Source organism: Coturnix japonica, chromosome 1, assembly GCF_001577835.2.
Source record: "Coturnix japonica isolate 7356 chromosome 1, Coturnix japonica 2.1, whole genome shotgun sequence".
Taxonomy (NCBI): domain Eukaryota; kingdom Metazoa; phylum Chordata; class Aves; order Galliformes; family Phasianidae; genus Coturnix; species Coturnix japonica.
Window position 1 is genome coordinate 173,224,897 of NC_029516.1, and position 18,852 is coordinate 173,243,748.

The 18,852-nt window shown below is 43.1% G+C and overlaps 1 protein-coding gene across 1 annotated transcript in view; it reads left to right on the plus strand.

Moving 5' to 3' along the window:
* Positions 1 to 3,688: 3,688 nt before the first annotated feature.
* The window catches only part of GUCY2F (guanylate cyclase 2F, retinal), a 39,759-nt gene continuing 24,595 nt past the window's right edge, over positions 3,689 to 18,852 (plus strand). Inside the window, exons 1-10 of the mRNA XM_015852470.2 lie at positions 3,689 to 4,452; positions 6,021 to 6,322; positions 6,712 to 7,066; positions 8,934 to 9,018; positions 12,029 to 12,125; positions 12,856 to 12,990; positions 13,627 to 13,707; positions 14,871 to 15,047; positions 16,000 to 16,156; positions 17,303 to 17,452. Coding sequence (XP_015707956.1) covers positions 3,714 to 4,452; positions 6,021 to 6,322; positions 6,712 to 7,066; positions 8,934 to 9,018; positions 12,029 to 12,125; positions 12,856 to 12,990; positions 13,627 to 13,707; positions 14,871 to 15,047; positions 16,000 to 16,156; positions 17,303 to 17,452 — 2,278 coding nt within the window. The 5' untranslated portion in view covers positions 3,689 to 3,713. The remainder of the gene's footprint in view (positions 4,453 to 6,020; positions 6,323 to 6,711; positions 7,067 to 8,933; positions 9,019 to 12,028; positions 12,126 to 12,855; positions 12,991 to 13,626; positions 13,708 to 14,870; positions 15,048 to 15,999; positions 16,157 to 17,302; positions 17,453 to 18,852) is intronic.

An 18,852-nucleotide genomic window follows, 5' to 3' on the forward strand; every position in this document is an offset into this window, starting at 1 on the left:
AGATGGAAATTTTTTCTGCTGGGAGTGTGGTAACAGAAGCCAAGCATTCCCCATTTCTGTCTGCTGGCTGCAGAGGGTTCCAGTGAGATCAACTTTATTCGGCAGGGCCCTCGGGGATAAGCGGTTACAAAATGTGTTTTATTTCCAACACGCTTGGCCAGGCTGCTGCTGGGAGAGCAGAGCGAGAGATTAGAGCACCCTCTTCTGCTCTAAACATTTAAAGCAAAGCTTTACAGCTGCAGCTCAGCCTTCCCATGGGAAGTGCTAGGGATGCATAAATACATACAGCTCCCACACACTTCAGTGAATGCAGAAGCACTGGGAATCTGATGGTGTACAAATAACAGCACGGCAGAGAAACACTGCATGATGTGGGTGTTTGCAGCAGTGATAAGTTTAAGATGTGGGGGAAAAAGCAAGCTTTGGAGGCATGGGTAGGATCATTAACAATAATTCCAGACAGATTGATTTATTAACATTTTTAATTACTCTTTTTTTTGCCTCAGCTGTGTAATTATTGGCACAGGCTACCCAGGGAGGTGTGTGTGTGTGTGGGGGGGGGGGGGGGTGGTCACCATACCTGGAGGTGTTCAAGAACCATGGGGATGTGGCACTGAAGGAAATAATTACTAGGAGTTGTGGGATGGGTTGGGGTTGGACTTGGTGATGTTAGATGTCTTTTCCAACCTTACTGATTCTATGATTCTGTATAGAGCTAGTAGAGTTAAATCCAGCCCTGGGTATCCTAAGCATGGGATGGACAGGGCAGAACTACTGGAGGTAACTAGCTTCTCATATAGGGGATGGCCTCCTGTCACTGGTATTATTTGATCACATGAGGGTCTACTCTTCCACTGGCAAACAAGAAGCAGGAGGGAGAAAGGCTAGGAGGTTTCAGCCCACTTGGCTATGGAAAAATATTAATTGTTAAGAGTCAGGGTAAGTACAGCAATAAAAAGACCTCAACTACTTTTTAGTCTTTCATCATTGGAAACATAACTTAAAACACTTTCTGTTTCAACATGGGATGTTCTGATGCTATAAACATCGCCTTGAAGTGAACCTGTGGTGCTACATGAAGAAAAATGTGAAAATGCTGACACTGAATGGAATTCACCAGTACAGTACCACTGTCAGTACAAAAATAGAGACAACAGTGAATGTTTTATATCATAGGATCATAGAATGGTTTGGGTTTGAAGGGACTTCAAGGATCATCAAGCTCCAACCCCTCTGCTGCAGGCAGGGCTGCCAGCCTCTATACCTGCTACTAGACCAGGCTGCCCATCTAACCTGGCCTTGAACACCTCTTTTGAGTTGGAAGGCACCATTAAAGGTAATCTCAGAATAGGTATATTTGTATATACTTATACACATCTATTAAACTTTTATGTTCACACTCCTACCTGCACAAACTTTGTATCATTTCATTCTTTAATCAAAACCTGGTGTGCAAGCTTAATTGGCTGGTTGCATACTAAGCAGCATCCTAAGTCCAGGCTTGAAGTTTGCATTCCTTTTAAGCCCTTTCCAAATATGAGGCACTTCAGTAATTCCTGATAACTGTCTTGAGCTGCACCAACCATCCCTGAAGCAACTTTCTAGGAACCTTCCTGAATCTGTGCAAGGAAGTGAATGAGCAGAAGGAAATGAATGGAGGGAGCTGCTCTGCCCACTGCCGCTGGGTGACTTTGTGGCTTCCCATAATCATTAGTCATAAAGGGAGACCTACTACTGAACACACACCGAGGAAATATATGTAATTTATATGGCTTACTTGAAGTACTGCTGAAGGGCTGAGTTACAAATGGCTCCTTCTAGACAAAGTGCTGGTCCTATAAACTCAGCTAAATTAGTCTAAGGGGCTTTGTACTGTAACTAGGGCAGGTGTGGCAATGTTCAATCTCTCTCCAGTTTGACAGTTTCACTGCCAGGTCCACTGTGGAAGGAATGAGTCTGCAGGAGGTTATTGAAGGGCTCAGTTGCAGGAAGAGCCCTATAAGGTCTGGGAAATAATCAGTAACCTTTTGCTGCAAATGTAAAAAACCCTGTGAGTGTCATGATGGGTATCAAAGCAAACAAAGAACGCGAAACTGAAAAACATCAGTAGTATGATGGAACCCAAAAGCAAATATTCTGTTTAACCCAGACCTGAAGTAGCTCCTAGATCTTCTGCTTTCAGGGCACAAGCAGAGCTATCACTGCTGTGGTGCACAGAGGCTCAGCAGTTCTGCAAGGGACAGACCTAATCCTCCTAATCCAAGGGCAGAGCTTTAAGATGCCATCCCTACAATTGCTGAGTTAGATACGAGTAAGTCTTTGCACAGAGATAGTTCGAAAGGAAGAAGCTTGGGAATTCTCTTCACTGAGGGCTAAAGATCCTGGGATGATGCACCTGAAGTCATGAAACCATGGAGGAGAAGCATGGTCCTGACCAAAGGGGACACAGGAAACTTTTGACACCACAGGGAGCATCCCAGCAAGAAGTGCCCCATGCAAACCACGAGCTGAAGGAGGTAAGCACCCAAGCACATTTACAGGGAAGGCTGACCACAAATTGCCTTCCCCTGGGGCAAGGATCACATCCAAGGAGAGCCATCATCATCAGTAAGGAGGTGCTCTGCTGCTTGGTGGCTCTTTCTGGAGACCTCTCCCCATAAGGGACCTGTGAATGTATTTATAGCACTGCGGTGCTCTGCATTGCATCTCTTGGAGGTTGGGAATCCAGGATAAAAATACTTGTCCAGAAATGAACAGGTAGGTTGGTAAGGGACACGTTACTTTTAGAGCACAAACCTGTTTGGCTCAGCAAATTTTCTAAGCCCTGCGATGACACTGTCAGTGGTTGAGAAACTGTTGTGTGTTTTGGATTTCTGTGCCTGGATGTGAAGGGTAAGGTTTTTACTCCCAACAAACATACAGCCCTGAGTCTTTAACCAAGAGTATTTGATGCCAAGAGTGAACACAAGGCTTTTGCCCTGGCAGTTGTTCAACATTTTTATCTACATCGAATCATGACCTTCCTTTTCCCTTGTTTTGTGATTACCTGTTGATGCCTCTTTCATTCTGCCAAGTTTGAGAGACTCTGGCAAGTGAGACAAGTTCATCCTTGAAAATCTTTTTCAGCAAGTTTTAATATGCATGTATATATACATCTGTAAGTACATGCATATATGGATCAGTACATGTATGCATGTATTTATGTATACATAGGCCCTAGCATGTGTTCAGAACTCTCTGGGATAGGCTGGCTCAGTGCATTTCACATTTGTGTGTTCTTACCTGTGTGTTTATCTGTGTGATTTGGGACTTATGCTTCCAAATGAGAAGGATACCCACGGGCTGTGCTTTCTGCTGCGAGCAGAATCTCTCTTCTCTGGCTCATTTCACAATATACATCAAAACAGTTTAAAACATCTTTATGAAGTGTGCAGTTCAGGACTATGGCAAGTTAAATTGATAATTTCAATGGTTGTCTGTGTGGTACACTGGCCTTTTGGGGTGCATGTCCATGGGTTTACGCAAATTCTTGGCACCTCACACACTTTACCTTGAGAACTGTTGAGTAATTTGGGCTGATTCAGCTGTGTCTACATGCACTGAAGAAATCTGTATGCAGGAAAGCAAATGTAATCTGCTTTTCTTCCAGCAGCTGATATTGCTCTGCGTGGCTTCATGAAGAACTCAGTTTAAGTCTCCCCACTTCTACAGCAATGCCATTCCTCCTACTGTGTTCTAACAGCTTGCTCTGGGGGCTGCCACAGCACACTGAATTGCATCACATCAATAATAGGAATCCAATGAAGACATTTTTCCATGCTGTCTGGTGGGTGCTGTTGGGAATAACCATACTTACCTCCCCAGCACATAGCTTTGTTCTTAAAATCGGACTGCTTGGACCCTGGAACTGTGATCCCTTCTTTTCCAAAGCCTTCCCCCATGCTGCTGCCAGGTTAGCAGTGGAACGAATAAGCAAAGACCCTTCAATAGATCTTGGCCAGAGGCTGGATTACGTGGTCCTGCAAGAAGAGTGTGAGACATCAAGAGCCTTGGTTAGATTCATTGACTTTGGAAAGACTTCCTCAGTTTTCATAGGCCCTTTGAACCCTGGTTTCTGCGAGGAGGCTACATATTTAGTGGAAAACTGGAATAAAGCCATCTTCTCATGGATGTGCATCAACTACAAACTGGATTCTACCACCCACCACCCTGCATTTGCCAGAACCCTGCCTTCTCCAACCCGAGTTTTGTTTACAATAATGAAATATTTTCAGTTGGCTCACGTTGGCATCATTGCTTCCAATCAGGCAGTTTGGATGGACACATCCAACAAGTTAGCGAGCGCACTCAGGAACCAGGGGCTGCCTGTAGGCATTGTTACATCCATGGGTAAGGGAGAAAAAGGCATTGAAGACACTTGGAACAAGATCAAAGAAGTTAGTGGCATTAAAAGTAAGTGCTTTGAGTCTAATTCCTTTTTTTTTCTTAATTATCATGATACTTCTTTCTCCACTGTTATCCAGTGAGCATAGCCTAGCAGAGCTTCAGTTGAAAGAATGCTGGGCATCTTGTACATGGTGGGGATAGAGTAAAATGGTCTTCTATACCATCAAATTTTGGGTACTACTTAATGCAGATGGATATCTGTGCTTGAACCTACCAAGTGTAAAGAGGGGTTTGTAGGAAAGTTTTATATTGTTAGTGGTTTTGACTATGTATTATCAGAAATGTTGTGCTTTGGAAATGCTGTGTCCTTGGTACCAGTGTTCACTGAAGTATCAGAGGTGAAATCCAGTGTTATACACACTATAGCAGTAGGAGAGTCCCTGATAGTTTATAACACCAGTAGCAAAGAATCATCTGTTTTATCTCGAGAAAAGCAAGTAAATTTTTTCCTGGTTCAAAACCCCTTTAGGAAGTCTGTACTGAAGCTCCAGTCCTGGTTGTATACCTTTGCAACCAGCTCTGCAAATCCAGATGATGATGCATTTTAGCTAAGACGTTTCAGCTAAGAAGGGCAGCAAGGTGCTGTCTAACTTGGAGTGTTATCAGAGCTCATATCTGTGCTGGAAACCAAATCCACCTTGGATGAATTAATCTCATCACCTTCACAACACTCTATGTGAGTTAGAGATGATGGATTGCTTTCATAACCATTGGAAGGAACAAGTTTCACTTCAAAGATGATTCATCTGTCCAGTTTAAACTCCCTGCAATAGTATGTGATAAATCTCTGCCTAGACATATCAATCTGTTTCCTGTAATTCAGACACCCATAGGGGAACTGGAGTCTCCTCTTTGGAGATCTCCAAAAGTCCCTCGATGTGGGGCTGCTGGGCATCCTGCTTTGAGTGTCCCTTCGGGGGCAGAGGTTACACCAGATGGACCCAGGGGTGCCTCCAGCCTCAGCCACTCCTGACATCCAACCTAAACCTCCCCTGTCTTAGTTTAAAACCATTCCCCCTTGTCCTATCACTATCCACCCTCATGAAAAGTCATTCCCCCTCCTGTTTATATGCTTCCTGTCATCTTCTGAAGATTAAAATGTAGACTCTGGTATGGTCTATCATGAACCAGTTGTAAAACAAGACAATATCCAACCCAAAAGGCATACAGATGGTGGCAGGATCAATGGATGGAGCCTGGGTGCTGCTAATGACTATGTGCACAATGCCACCTTAAGGCACATAAAGGGAAAGATCCTGTCTCAGTCAGTGAGAGCAGAGGGCCATAATTATACTGCATGTTATCCCATGGCTCACTTCTGTCAGAATTTCTCTGTAGTCATCCTTCTGTATGACTCCAGGAATGGATGATGCTCACAGCCTCCTTTGCTAGATGTTGCAGACCTGCAGAGATCAAACAAGATGAGTGTAATTCCCAGCTTCTTTGGCTCATTATATGGGTAGGGGACCATTAGGATCTGACCAGATACAGACAGCTCTTTCACTGGAGGAAGCTATTTAAATTTGCAAAGCCCAAATGGATTAACAACAATGTCTGTGATCCTTATGTTTCAGTTATCCTTCTGTGCATGCATTCTGTGCTCATTGGAGGGGAGGAACAGGCTGCCTTACTCAAAAAAGCACAGGAAATGGGACTAACGGATGGAAGATACATCTTCATTCCATATGACACTTTACTTTACAGCCTTCCTTACCCAAATAACTCATTCTATGTCCTCGAAAATGACAGAAAGCTCCAGGAAGCTTATGATGCTGTGCTGACCATCACACTGGAGTCTGGAAACAGGACATTTTATGATTCATTCAGGGAAGCTAAAGAAAATGGTGAAATAGCCAGTGAGCTAGAAGATACACAGGTAAATATTCTTTTTCTTGTACTTTCATGGGATATGGCAACAGAAAACATGGGGTAGGCAATAGTTATACAGTTATCAGATCTGCATGGATGTCTACTTCAGAAGGAGATGGTTCATGCCTTGAAAGCATCCATTTCTTTTCCTTTTCTGTAATAGGAGCCAGGTTAACAATACTGAGTGTAGGATTCTTCACTGTAGGTGAAACACTCAACTCCTCTAATATATCCTTCTAGCTATCAGTCTGAGGTTTCATATGTCAGACCTGGAGAACAAAACCAGGTTTCAATCTTTGAGTTTACAGCTGAGGTAATATGACATCTTTTGATGCAAATGTCAAGCCAGAGGTTGACAGCACTATATCCTGACCTTAATTTCTCCTGTAACTTCAGGTTTCTCCACTCTTTGGGACAATCTATGATGCCATTTACTTCATGGCACTGGCAATAAATGGTGCACGGAGGAATGGAGCCTGGGTCTCAGGATCTAATATAACAGAACATACGAGAAACATCAGTTTCCATGGATTTAGCCATTGGGTAGAGACAGACAGCTGTGGGAGGTGGCTGTGCAATTATGTGGTACTGGACACTGATGGTCATGGGAGCCAGCTGTCCCCAACCCACTTGCTGGACATGTCTTCAGAGTCTGTAAAACCCTTAGGCAAGAACATTCACTTTCCAAGAGGAGCCCCACCCAAGAAAGACTGCAGCTGTTGGTTTGATCCAGATGTTCTCTGCTCTGGAGGTAAGAAAGACAAAGCAGTATGGTCACATGGCACATGTCTCTTATTTATTTAATCTTCTCTCTTACGCGGAGTGATTGCCACTGTTTGGAAAGGGAGTTAGCGTCTGGATAGGGAGCTAGGAGATATGGTTTAGGGGTTTTTCTGTAGGTATGGTAAAGGGAGAATGGTTGGACTAGATGATCTTATAGGTCCTTTCTAACCTTGTGATTCTATGATTCTATGATCAATTAAGTCCCCTCAGAGTGAAAAGACTAAAACCAAGTTGCCACTCTTGTGTGCTTGGAAAAGTTTTCCAGATTTAACAGTCAACATCTATCAATTTGACAGCAAGTAATGTATGCCAGAGAGCAATCAATATATGCCAGCGTATCAACCCAGCTCTGTGTCCCCTGTCCTTCTGAGGGACAAGGCATTTGTGTAATGACAGCCTTCTTAGACATTGGAGATGTACTGATCATACAGCTGCTGGCAAACTACAGAAGAGGCAAATGCATTTATCCAGGAGGGACAAATCTTCTCAGAAGGAGTAGTAATGCATTGAAACAGGCTACCCAGGGAAGTCATAGAGTCACTCTTCTTGGAGGTATTCAAGTAATGTGGAGATATGGCACTGAGGGACATGGTTTTGTGGTCATGGTGGGGGTGGGCTGGGGTTAGACTTGATCTTAGTGATCTTTTCGAACCCTAATGATTCTTTGATTCACATATCCCAATCCTTCTGGATCGGAGGCATGTCTATGGCAGCCCCTTTGTCTTCTAAGATAAACACTTCCTTTCAGGCCTGCCTGGTGGGATCTTCCTCAATCTCTTACTCAAGGTGAAACCTCCTGGAGAAAGATGGCCTGGTTTCTATCGCATATTGGTGGAATGAAATTTTGGTCTACACTTGTATACTGTCTGTAAGGTTCAGAAATGGTTGTGTAGCAGCATTCAATTTTTATAGTACCTGTATTTCTTCTCAGAGGGGGGTGCATAGTTCTAGTTGCAGGCTGGAAGATGAAAGCAGAGTGACTTTTGCGCATGATCAGAGACTGGAGCCATGGGCTGAAGCAGAAAGTGAGTCCAAATCTGGCAGGAAAATTATACCAATTTTCATGCAGCTTTCACTGGGAAGCTCTATGTCTCATTGCTCCCAAAGTGGGCTGTGATTTAGATGCAAGAGAGACTTAGAGTCATGAACTTTTTATCAACCCAGACTTCTCCATGCTTGTTTGTGTTGAAGGATCTCTGAACACAGACAGAATACAATAAAAACAAATAGAAGACAGAAGAGGCAAAGACAACAAACACTTCCCACTGGAATTGAGCTCATCTGTTCATGTCAGCTTCCCTCAGCACTCTAGCAAAGCAACTCATGAGTAAACTGTCTCCAGTACTTTCTGTCAATGAGGCCATTGAAGTAGAATTCAGCCTTCTTTCCCTTCTCTCTTCTCTCTGAGAAATCCCAGATGGACTGATGGCTCTCACTGGCAGTCAGTTTGGTACCACATGATAAAGAATTTTCAGTGGTTCAGTTCCTGGAAAGAAAAGGGTCAAATGTTCAAAAGTTATGAACTTTGCAGAAGCTGTCTCTAAAGCTGCCTCTAAAGTATATCTCTTCCTTGTGGGTCTATATTTAATCAGTGAAAAACTGGGGCTCTGGATCTGGTATAGAAAAAAAAGTGCATGTACATATATAACTAAAATAGTTTCATGCAGATAAAATCAACATCTGTATATTCATGAATTAAAAACAAATAAGAACTATTTTCTAACATTCCTCTAGGTGAATACTGGCTTAATGCTGGCAATTTTAATGCTATTCACTAAATCAATAAGATTTTCTAATCCACTGGTACGTATATTTTTTTTCACCTCTTTGCACAGGAATTGAGCCTACAATCATGATTTTGGGTGCAATGCTGGTATTTGCCCTGGTGCTGTGTGCTGTGGGCCTGGCTTATCTTATCAGGTAAGAACAGTAGAACATCTTTGATTCAGTGCCAGTTTTACTTTCTGTGCGAGGCTTACACCAGCACTTTGGAACATGTGTTGCAGGTTTGATTGTGGTCTTTGCTCTCTAGAGGAACATCTCTTCTGTTTATTGCTTGTGGCTTGAACAGAGTGAGCATTGGTTCTATAGTCTCAGAAGGAGCCATTTCACACTTAATCCAGCCCAGATTTCTGTCAGCTGCTAGAAGGATTAACTGGATGATAGCTTTGATGCATCAGAAAGATGACTAACACTTTGGAAGAGAAAAGTATGCCACAGGAAAACAATAGAATATAATGCATACATACAATTAGAATCTGTTTTGAGAGCATCAGGGTGGTGATGCAGTGTGCTGCCATATTAGATGTCTTTTTTCATTCTCCAGATCATTCTTCCCTTCTTTTCTGTCTCTAATATGATTGTGTTTTCTACAAAACACGAGGGCTGATCCTCTGTCCTTTTTTCTCTGTGTTAAAGCAAGGCTCCCTTTAGAGGGCCAGCATGGACTTGGTGGATTTCTCCTTGGCAAGGACTGTGCAGCCTTAAGCCAGTGTAGTCTTCCACTCCGAACCCACCCATGGAGGAATCTGTCTGTCATTGGTGACATCTCCATGGCACAAGACTGAAATTAGAAGGTGTACACTCAGCAGCAATGTGTTCAACAGAGCAAGGCTCCCATATTATCCCATCCAGCCCTGCCTGGCAGATAACTCCCAGACACATTTTCTCTTCACTCCTGAATCATCCCTTCAAACCTATATGATTATAAGGCCACCCAACAAGCACCACCCCAGCAGCTCCACTGTCTATGACGCACAGCTGCTTCTGGTTCCTTGGCCACCAGCCTCTACAATTACACAAATAAAAGGCAATTTTTTCTGCCTACTCTAAATCTAAGCTGTTCCACAAGTACCAGACTGTGCCTGGGAAGGCTTAGTTGTGAGTAAAGATGTATGACCAGCTGCAGAGGGAAATAAAATGTCTAGCATGACTCAGACAGTGATTTATGTCAGAGAAGGGCATGTCTGGGACTAAATTTAAACCACAGCACCAACTGAGTTCATATGGGGGAGCACTGGTCTAAGCTCTGCCAGGGTTCTGCTGCATGACCCTAAATGAGTCACTCTGCTCTCTGTGCTTTGCTGTGGGAAGCAGAGTGCTTTCCTCCATGCTTGGGGGAGAGGATGTGAATGATGGAGCGAGGTTTTCGGGAGGACAGATGAAGGGTACATGAGTGATGAGTTTTTTGTGTGGAGCTGATTTGGGTGGCTTGGAAAAAAGCACTTTGAGAAAGGTGATAATAAACAAGCCAAAGTGATGTAGATGTACGGGTAAACTCTGAACTCCGGAAAGCTGTGCTATTCTAAAGTGTCCAGAGTAATGCATGCAACAATGAGAAAGTAAATCGTTGCAATCTGTGGATATTTTACAAAACCTGTCCTTCCACAATATGGTTAATAATAGGAATCCTACTGCCAAGAGGATCAAATATTCTCTCTGGGAATAGTTTTAGTTGTCTCAGCAGACAATCAAATATTTGCTGGAGCATAGACAGAGTTCTCTGAACCAAGAAGAAAAGTGATAACAGGAGCAATGGGATGCTTTCCTTCCCTTTCTCTTCACCTGCTTGATGAATTTTGTACTGTCTCATAGACGGTATGTTTTGTGCTCAGTGTTAGACCAAGCCTTCATTGAAAGAGTGGGTTAAAAAAAAAGCAACAGTGTGTGACTTCAGCCTCTTTCCTGTGTCCATAAAATGTCCGTGTGGTGGGTATTAGCATCAGATGAATCCCAGTGAAACTCTGGAACGTTCCACATTGGTTTGTGTAAGCCTGTATGAACTAGCCCATGATCATACGGTCCTTGCCAGCATGTCCCTTCTTGCCATGATCTTACCTGCCTTGTCAATTCTAGAGAAGCTGGGCAAGTATAAGATAACACCTGATAATTAGCGTTGAATAATGCCTGGACTTGATAAATAGCATTGAATTTTCTGACTTCTCTGTGGCAATTTTGCAAATCTAGAAGTCTATAAAGGAGCCCAGAGTCATTTCTTGGAAAACAGCAGTGTTTTGGGGAGATGCCAGAAGCACATTTGTCCTGTGCTGCACAGTATGCGATAGGCATCCTGTCTGTCTCAGATCCTGCATGTAGATCTGAATCAGCAGTCTTCTGCTTTATCTAATCACTCATGACGGAGAAGAAAAGTACTGGATCAGCAATACTACTTCCAAGACCTTCACGCTGCATTGTCATGCACAGAAAACTGCTCATCCCTTCCAGCCTTTCCTTCTGTCTGTGTCTTTACCAGACAGATAGGCTGGTCTATTAAAACCTAATATTATCTCATGATGGACAATGAAAAAGAAAATTAAGCAAAACAAAGTATGCATTGCATACACAGCCAGTTTGCAATTGAATTGTAAAATGGCTTGAGTTCCAACTCCCTGCCATAGACTGCTGCCTTCCACAGCTATTCCTTGACATGGGCTCCCCTCTCAGGCAATTCCTTGTTTTAGCATGGAGTGTGTCTGCCTCAGGGCCAAGCACCTTGCAGAAGAGGCCATTAGTGGCAGGTTTTCCACCACTTGTCAGCATATCGTACACTTGTGAGCAGGTTGATTCAAAATGTCTATTTGTGATGATATTCTTTGGGATTATAGCCTTGGTCATCTGTGATTTGGGCAGCCCTTGTTGCTTTAGTGGAAGGATTTCAGCCAAGTCAGGTCATCATGCTCCCACTCATGCCTAGCCCTGTGCCAACATGTTGCATATTCCCAATACTACAGTGAGGCCAGATATCCCTGGAGGCATTGAAAACCAAGTTGGATGGTGCCCTGGGCAGCCTGACTTAGCAGTTGGCAACACTGCTCATGGAGGGGGGTTGGAACTTGATGTTCTTGGAGGTCCTTCCTATCAATCTATGATTCAGTGTTGCAAATGACTTACCTACCTAAAAGTCATAACTGCTGCTCTCCAAATCTCCCAGGCATAGCATCCTGAACAGCCAGTTATTCAGAGGTCCTAACAAGATCATGTTGACACTGGAGGACCTCGTCTTTATCAACCCAGAGATGCATAAAAAGGTAAGTTTGTCCACACATGCAATTTACTTGAGAGCATACTCAAAGATAGGTTTGCTTATAGTACTTTCATACCCATTTCTCTATGCTTCATTTCCCCCTTCACACCATACACTTTCCTATATGCTGAGTGGTTTTGAATTTCAGGCTAGATGCACAAATAAATAAAATCAAAGCTGTTATAATGTAAAATAGTACTCTTGGTTATGTTTATTCTAGTAGCTGGGGCTTATTCTTTGTTCCTAGGGTTGGAAAGTATAGTATTGCTTATATCCACATAGATAAACCACCTTAATACCTAAAACAAAATGTTTGTAACCAAACTGCTTACTGGGAATTGCTCCTGGCTTCTGTTGGCTGGCTTCTTTCAGCTCTGAGTATTGTTTGGGGGATTGCTATTTGGCACAGGCCAGGCCCATGCCAACCATTTGGACTGCTGTGAGACCATCTCACTGCTTAGGTTGATGGCACAGTTACAGGCCTCTTATCTGTGCCAGAGGAGTAATTACCCAGTGACTCACTCAGACTGAAATCTCCCTCCTCACTTCCATCACCTAAAGCACTGCTGCAGTGTTTCCAGTTAATACTTATGAGTATTTTAGAGGTGATATGGAGAGTTTTGGAGTGCAGGAAACCTTACTAGCATGGTGACATGGATGTCCTGGGCAGGGCTGGAGTGGAGGTTTACCTCTAGAGATGTTGACTGTCTTACATCTGCTTTCCTTGCATCCAGAGACTAACGTTGGACAGTCTGACTGATGCAAACAGTGTAACAGCTGAAAGCAGAAGCCAGAAATCCACAATCCGCTCTGGTTCCTTCAAAAGCAATTCTGCCACCCATGAAACCTCCAACGTGGCTTTGTATGAGGTAGGTATAGACACAGTCAACAAACCACTGCTTTGGTTTATTGGGCTGCTTATGTGGGGAAAGTCTTCAGCCACAGTACTGTAGATGCCAGGGTATGGGTGTTGCTGGTGGCCTAAGAGTGTGAAATGTCTTCATGTCTGGAGACATTCAGGGTCAATGTAGATGTGGCTCTGAGCTTCTGCTTGAGCTGTAGATGACCCTATCACTGCAGGGAAGTTAGACCAGATGGCATTTAAATGTCCCCTCCAACTCAAATGATTCTATGGTTCTACAATAAGCTTCTCCTAAGCACAGAGTTACCAATGTGGGTTACCAATGTGTAAGGTGACCTTACCCCAACCCACAAACTGACGTAGTTATGTGTGGTTAAGGTATTCAACAGGCAGCACACAATACACAGTATTGCCAAGTCTCATCTTTGTTGAGATGTCACCCTCTAAAAGCACTGTGAAGAAGCTTCCTTAGAAGACAGAGCCTTTAAGTGGCGACATCTCTAATAAGGACCTTTTTTGCAAGGCACAATCCAAGTATTTTATCCACTTTTAAAGTCAAGAATCTGGAATTCAAACCTAGGTGTCAGTGTTAACTGTTGCTCAGAGACTCGCTCTATCATTCACCCACCTGTATTATGCACAGGGAGACTGGGTATGGCTGAAAAAGTTTGAGACGGGAGCAATTCACCATCTGCGGCAAAGCTCTACCAGCATCCTGAGGAAGGTAAGCACAGGGGCTGCCTTGGGATGTGGAGGGAAGGTTCTTTTGGGGGGGGGGGCTTTGCAATGGCAGGGAGATTTTATTCTCTTTGTCTCCCTTTTATATCTATGGAATCATATTGCATGACTGTCAATAATTCTGGCTTGGTTAAGTCTACTGGAATGGATCGTGTAGGATTGAATCTGACAAACATGATCATGACCAGTGAGTGGCAGTAACCAAACCCCACCCTGGGCTGGGTACTTCAGAGCTGGTGCAGCACTAAGGGTATAAAAAGTTCTTTAAGTAAAATTGTCTGTGAAAGCAGAGTGGTTTGGGGTACATCATCCCTTTCTGTATCAGGGCAGGATAATATAGTGGTAGCTATTTTATATGTTGTTTGTTGACTACCTAACAGTGTACAGATAGATACAGTGGGATTTGCTATGCATTTCCAACTAAAATTCCCTTTAGAAGTTCAGTCTTACAACTTATTGACTAACAAACAAACAAACAAACACACTTGTTTTCCATATTCAAGGCGATTGGCACAAGCTGTTGGCAACTACTGTTAACACAGGAGTGGCGTTATAGTAACACAGCAAATTTACCAGGGCATTTAGCTGTTGTCACCACTGACGAATGACTTCGTGTACTCCAGACACTGCTTTCCAGATCAAACTTGAGCTGAACTCAGTTTTCCCCAGCTAAGTCATTCTGTCCTGGTAAGAGGTCCAGGTTGTCTAAAGAAAAACAAAGTATTGTTCAGCTTACCTTTGCCATCTTCCTTTGTTTGTCTTAGTAGTTAGATTAGGATGAGCAAAGATTTGAATAGACAAAAGCAAGTGGCAAATTGTTTGTGCCAGGAGAGGTTCAGGTTGGATGTTTAAAAAAAATTATGCTATGAAACAGTGGTGATGCATTGGCACAGGCTGCTCAGGGAGGCGGTGGAGTCACCATCCTGGAGGAACTAGGGAACATTGGCACTGAGGGATGTGGTCATTGAGCATGGTGGGGTTGGTTGGGGTTGGACTTGGTGGTCTTAGAGGTCTTTCCAATCTTAATGATTCTGTGATTCTCCCGATGGGAAAAGCTGTTTGGAAGCATAGGAATGGTAAGAGCTCGTAATAATTCTAAGCAGATGTTTGGCTGACTTAGTCTCCTGTGATTCACTTGTCTTGTTTCAGATGAAAGATCTGCGTCATGAAAATGTGAATCTGTTCCTGGGCTTTTTCTCTGACTGTGGCATCTTTGCCATAGTGACAGAGTACTGTTCCCGAGGAAGTCTGGAAGACTTGCTGAGAAATGAAGATATGAAACTGGATTGGATGTTCAAGTCCTCCCTCATGATGGATCTAATTAAAGTAAATCCATTGTTCCTGCTGAAGACTGACCTGCATGTGATTTTTGTATTATCATAGCTATTTAATCCAGGACTATGGGATTCTCAGACTAATGTAAAGCAGGGAAAGCCAATATGAATGTAATCATATTGTATATACTGGCCTTTGATGGAAACTGCTTATTTTGTTACTATATGAGAAGCATGGTTTAGGGTGATAGAATTACATCCACTCAACAGGATGAGAGGTTAAAACTACCCATCAAGCTGGAGCTGATCACCCGAACAATGAATCTGATGACATAAACCTCCTTCCTGAAGTCCCTCTCTTGATGTAAATCAGAAATGCTTCCAGCACAGAACCAAACCATAGAAATCTCTTGTCATAAGATGGCTACATGCACAGTCACTTTGCAGGAGTGCTCGCTCACTTCCAGACACATCCCATGTGTTCATATCCCATTACAGTGAGCTAGGGGCCTTGGGAAGGTGGTTTGCAGATGGTTTACTTCCAGAGCTATTCATGAACAATGTGATCTTCCTCCTTTAAGATCTTGGGTTATGGCATCCAGCTTTCATTGCCTCTGTTGCTTCTCTTGACCTAATAATTGAGTATCACTTGTATCTACCTTCTTAACTTCATCCAAGAGTACAGCTTCTGGGCACAATTATTCCTAAGGCTACAAAGAAGGAGGTAGCTAACTCTTAAAGGTGCTAGTCCTTTCCAGTATGACAGCTAACTCCAATTCTTATTTCTAATCCAGTTCTAAACTTTTTCCATTGTTTCCTGGGCTGATTAAAGCTGGTTATGTGATCTGAATTATTCCAGAGCCTGGTACCTGAACTGACTTTTGCATTTGGCATGAAGTCAGTGCTGCATTTGATGCCCTCCAAGGTGACTGGTTGACTCAGTGGCTCTGAATCCTAATACTACAATCTCAAAGAACTGCCTCAATCTTTCCTATATTTCATAGGGAATTAGGTATCTGCACCACCGAGATTTTGCCCACGGACGTCTGAAGTCTCGTAACTGTGTTGTGGATGGACGGTTCGTGCTGAAGATCACTGACTATGGTTATAATGAGCTCTTAGAAGCCCAGAAATGCCCTTATGTTCAGCCTCCTCCAGAAGGTAGGTGGCGTCAGGGAAGATTTGGGGGAAATATTTGTCTGTTGATTTAGTAGATGTTTGTCCTAGTGCAATTGCAAGCCAGTGGCCATGTGAGGATTGTTATGCTCAATCTCACAACATCCAGGCACCAGGCAGTGCATTGTTGGAGAAAAGGATATGTAAAGCTTTTCAGACTTCCTAAAAGCTCATAGCAGAGATTTTATTGTAAGCAGCGATGGAGCTTAAGCTCATTGTGTTTGGGGAAGATTTGAGTGCATCTCAAAACTGAAATAATCCTGAATTGCTGTGACAAGTGGAATTGGCTCCAGCTATGTCTTTGTAGGGAGATACTGGTGATACTGGAAATAAATCCTCTATATTCCAGTCACCAAAGATTGATCCGTACTTCATACTTCTGTTACTGGAACTGCTTTCATCTGAGAATAATTACTTAAAGTATTTAATCAGCTGTTATTTTATTAAAGAGGAACACCCATAATAAAACATCCAGGCTTTAGCAGCAACGTTTTGTCTGAGTGACGCTTTTTGTACAGAAAAGGAGTTAAAACTTGACACTGGTGAGATGGCTTACATAGAAGTTCAAGTCTGGTGTTATAGAATGTGAATTCTTCATTAGGCAAAAAAAAATATTAAAAGACAGAGTTAAATTTGGAGAATTCACATTGATTGACTGCATGTAAGCTTAGTATTTTTAGCACATCACAAGAAAGAAAAGACCTGATGTGGTAATCAGTGGTGTGTGTTCCATCCCCTCATCAAATGACTGAGCTGAAGGATGCAGTTCAGCACTGGGAGTATCCATGAAATTAACAGCAGTATGGGCCCTGTTTACAGGGTGGACAGTGACAGGACAAGGGGGAATGGTTTTAAATGAAGACAGGGGAGGTTTAGGTTAGAGATTAGGAGAATGTTTTTCACACTCAGGGTAGTGACACACTGGAACAGGTTGCCCAGGGAGGCTGTGGATGATGCCCCATCCCTGGAGGCATTAAAGGCCAGGCTGGATGTGGTTCTGGGCAGCCTGGTCTGGTGGTTGGCGGCCCTGCATATGGCAGGGGGGGTTGAAACTAGATGAGCATTGTGGTCCTTTTCAACCCAGGCCATTCTATGATTCTATAAAGAATCTGATGCTCTTGATTTGTTTAGAGTTGCTCTGGACAGCCCCTGAGTTACTGAGGGACCCAGACATGCGCAGAAAAGGCACGTTCAAAGGAGACATTTACAGCTTTGCAATTATCCTACAAGAAGTTGTTGTTCGGGGCCCACCATACTGCACTTCAGAACTCTCAGCTGAAGGTAAGCAACAGTTTCTGTTCTTTACACAGAGCACTCACAAAAGGTCTGTTCAAGCCCCTTATATTAAATGTTGGTGTGGAAATGATGTCTCAATCTCATGACCATTCTTGTAGGGTGAAAAAAAAAAAGAAGGTTGTTTTTAACAAAATATCCATAACATCCGTTCCATAACGAACATCAAAATGCATGTTTCTGACCTTAGACTCTTTGCGTGACTAATCACTCCTATTAGGGGTGTTGGGACAGTGGGTCACCTCCCCAGATGCTTCAAAGCTGTTCAGCCCTGCTGTAGCACTTCCAATGCCCTTTCACACTTCTGACTTTTCATCAGGGTGTGCAGTGAAATCTGTCAGCAGAATTTTTCATGGCTTGGAAATTCCCTTGCTTCCCATCCATCATTACTTTTCTGTCTGTCATAAGAAGGGTGAGGTTATTGAGCTTTTTGGCTTCTTCCTATTTTGTTCATCTACCAATCTATTTTACCTTGTTTCCACAGTTAAAGAGTTTCTCTCTCCTCATCAGAGATGCATCACAACTCTGATGTCTTATGCTGAAGTCTGCTAGTACCAGAACTAGTATATAGGTGAATTTGTTACGAATTGCTCATGGTGTAACTCTCATTAGTTCAAATCTTGTTGAGAATGCATGGGAAGAACAAATATACTCAATCAGGTTCACATAAGTACTTGGATAGGGAGGGGGTGAGAGCAGTCAAAAAAGAGCCGATTTCAATGAATGCCCATTGTAAACCCATTTTATGTTAGACAGCCAGCAGGTGGGGTACAGCCATCAGTACTGGAATAGGCTCCCCAGGGAGGTGGTTGAATCGCCATCCCTGGTTGTGTTTAAGAGCCGTTTGGATGTGGTACTCAGGGATATGATTTAGTGTAGGGTTTTTAGATTTAGGGTACTGGTTAGGCTGCAGTTGGACTTGATGATCTTCAAGGTCTTTTACAACCTGGGTAATTCTATGATTCAATGATTCTATGATCTGCCAGTTCAGTGCTTGAAAAAATGGCAGTGGCTCTTGCAGCAATACTATGGCAATGGTAACCATGGTACAACCTGCTCTGTAATTCATACCTGGACTGCGATGTGATGGATGATATAAATTGCAGGTGTTCTCCCACCTAGCCCCACTGGGCAACCTCCAGCAGATGCTGAAATGCATTCTAGTTTCCTGACTTGATAAAATGATGAATTCCTACTCATTTCTTCCTAATCCTCAAGGAGCTTTTACTCATGGTGTGAACTTTAAAACTGTCTGAGGAAGGTATTTCCCCTTGGCTGACCCTGGAAATGTTAGGGCCAAGTATCTTGTTTAGTTCATTTGGTGGAGACTGGTGGGATAGGCTAAAGAGCTTTAAAGTAAACTGTCAACACTGAAAAGCTTTGGGTGC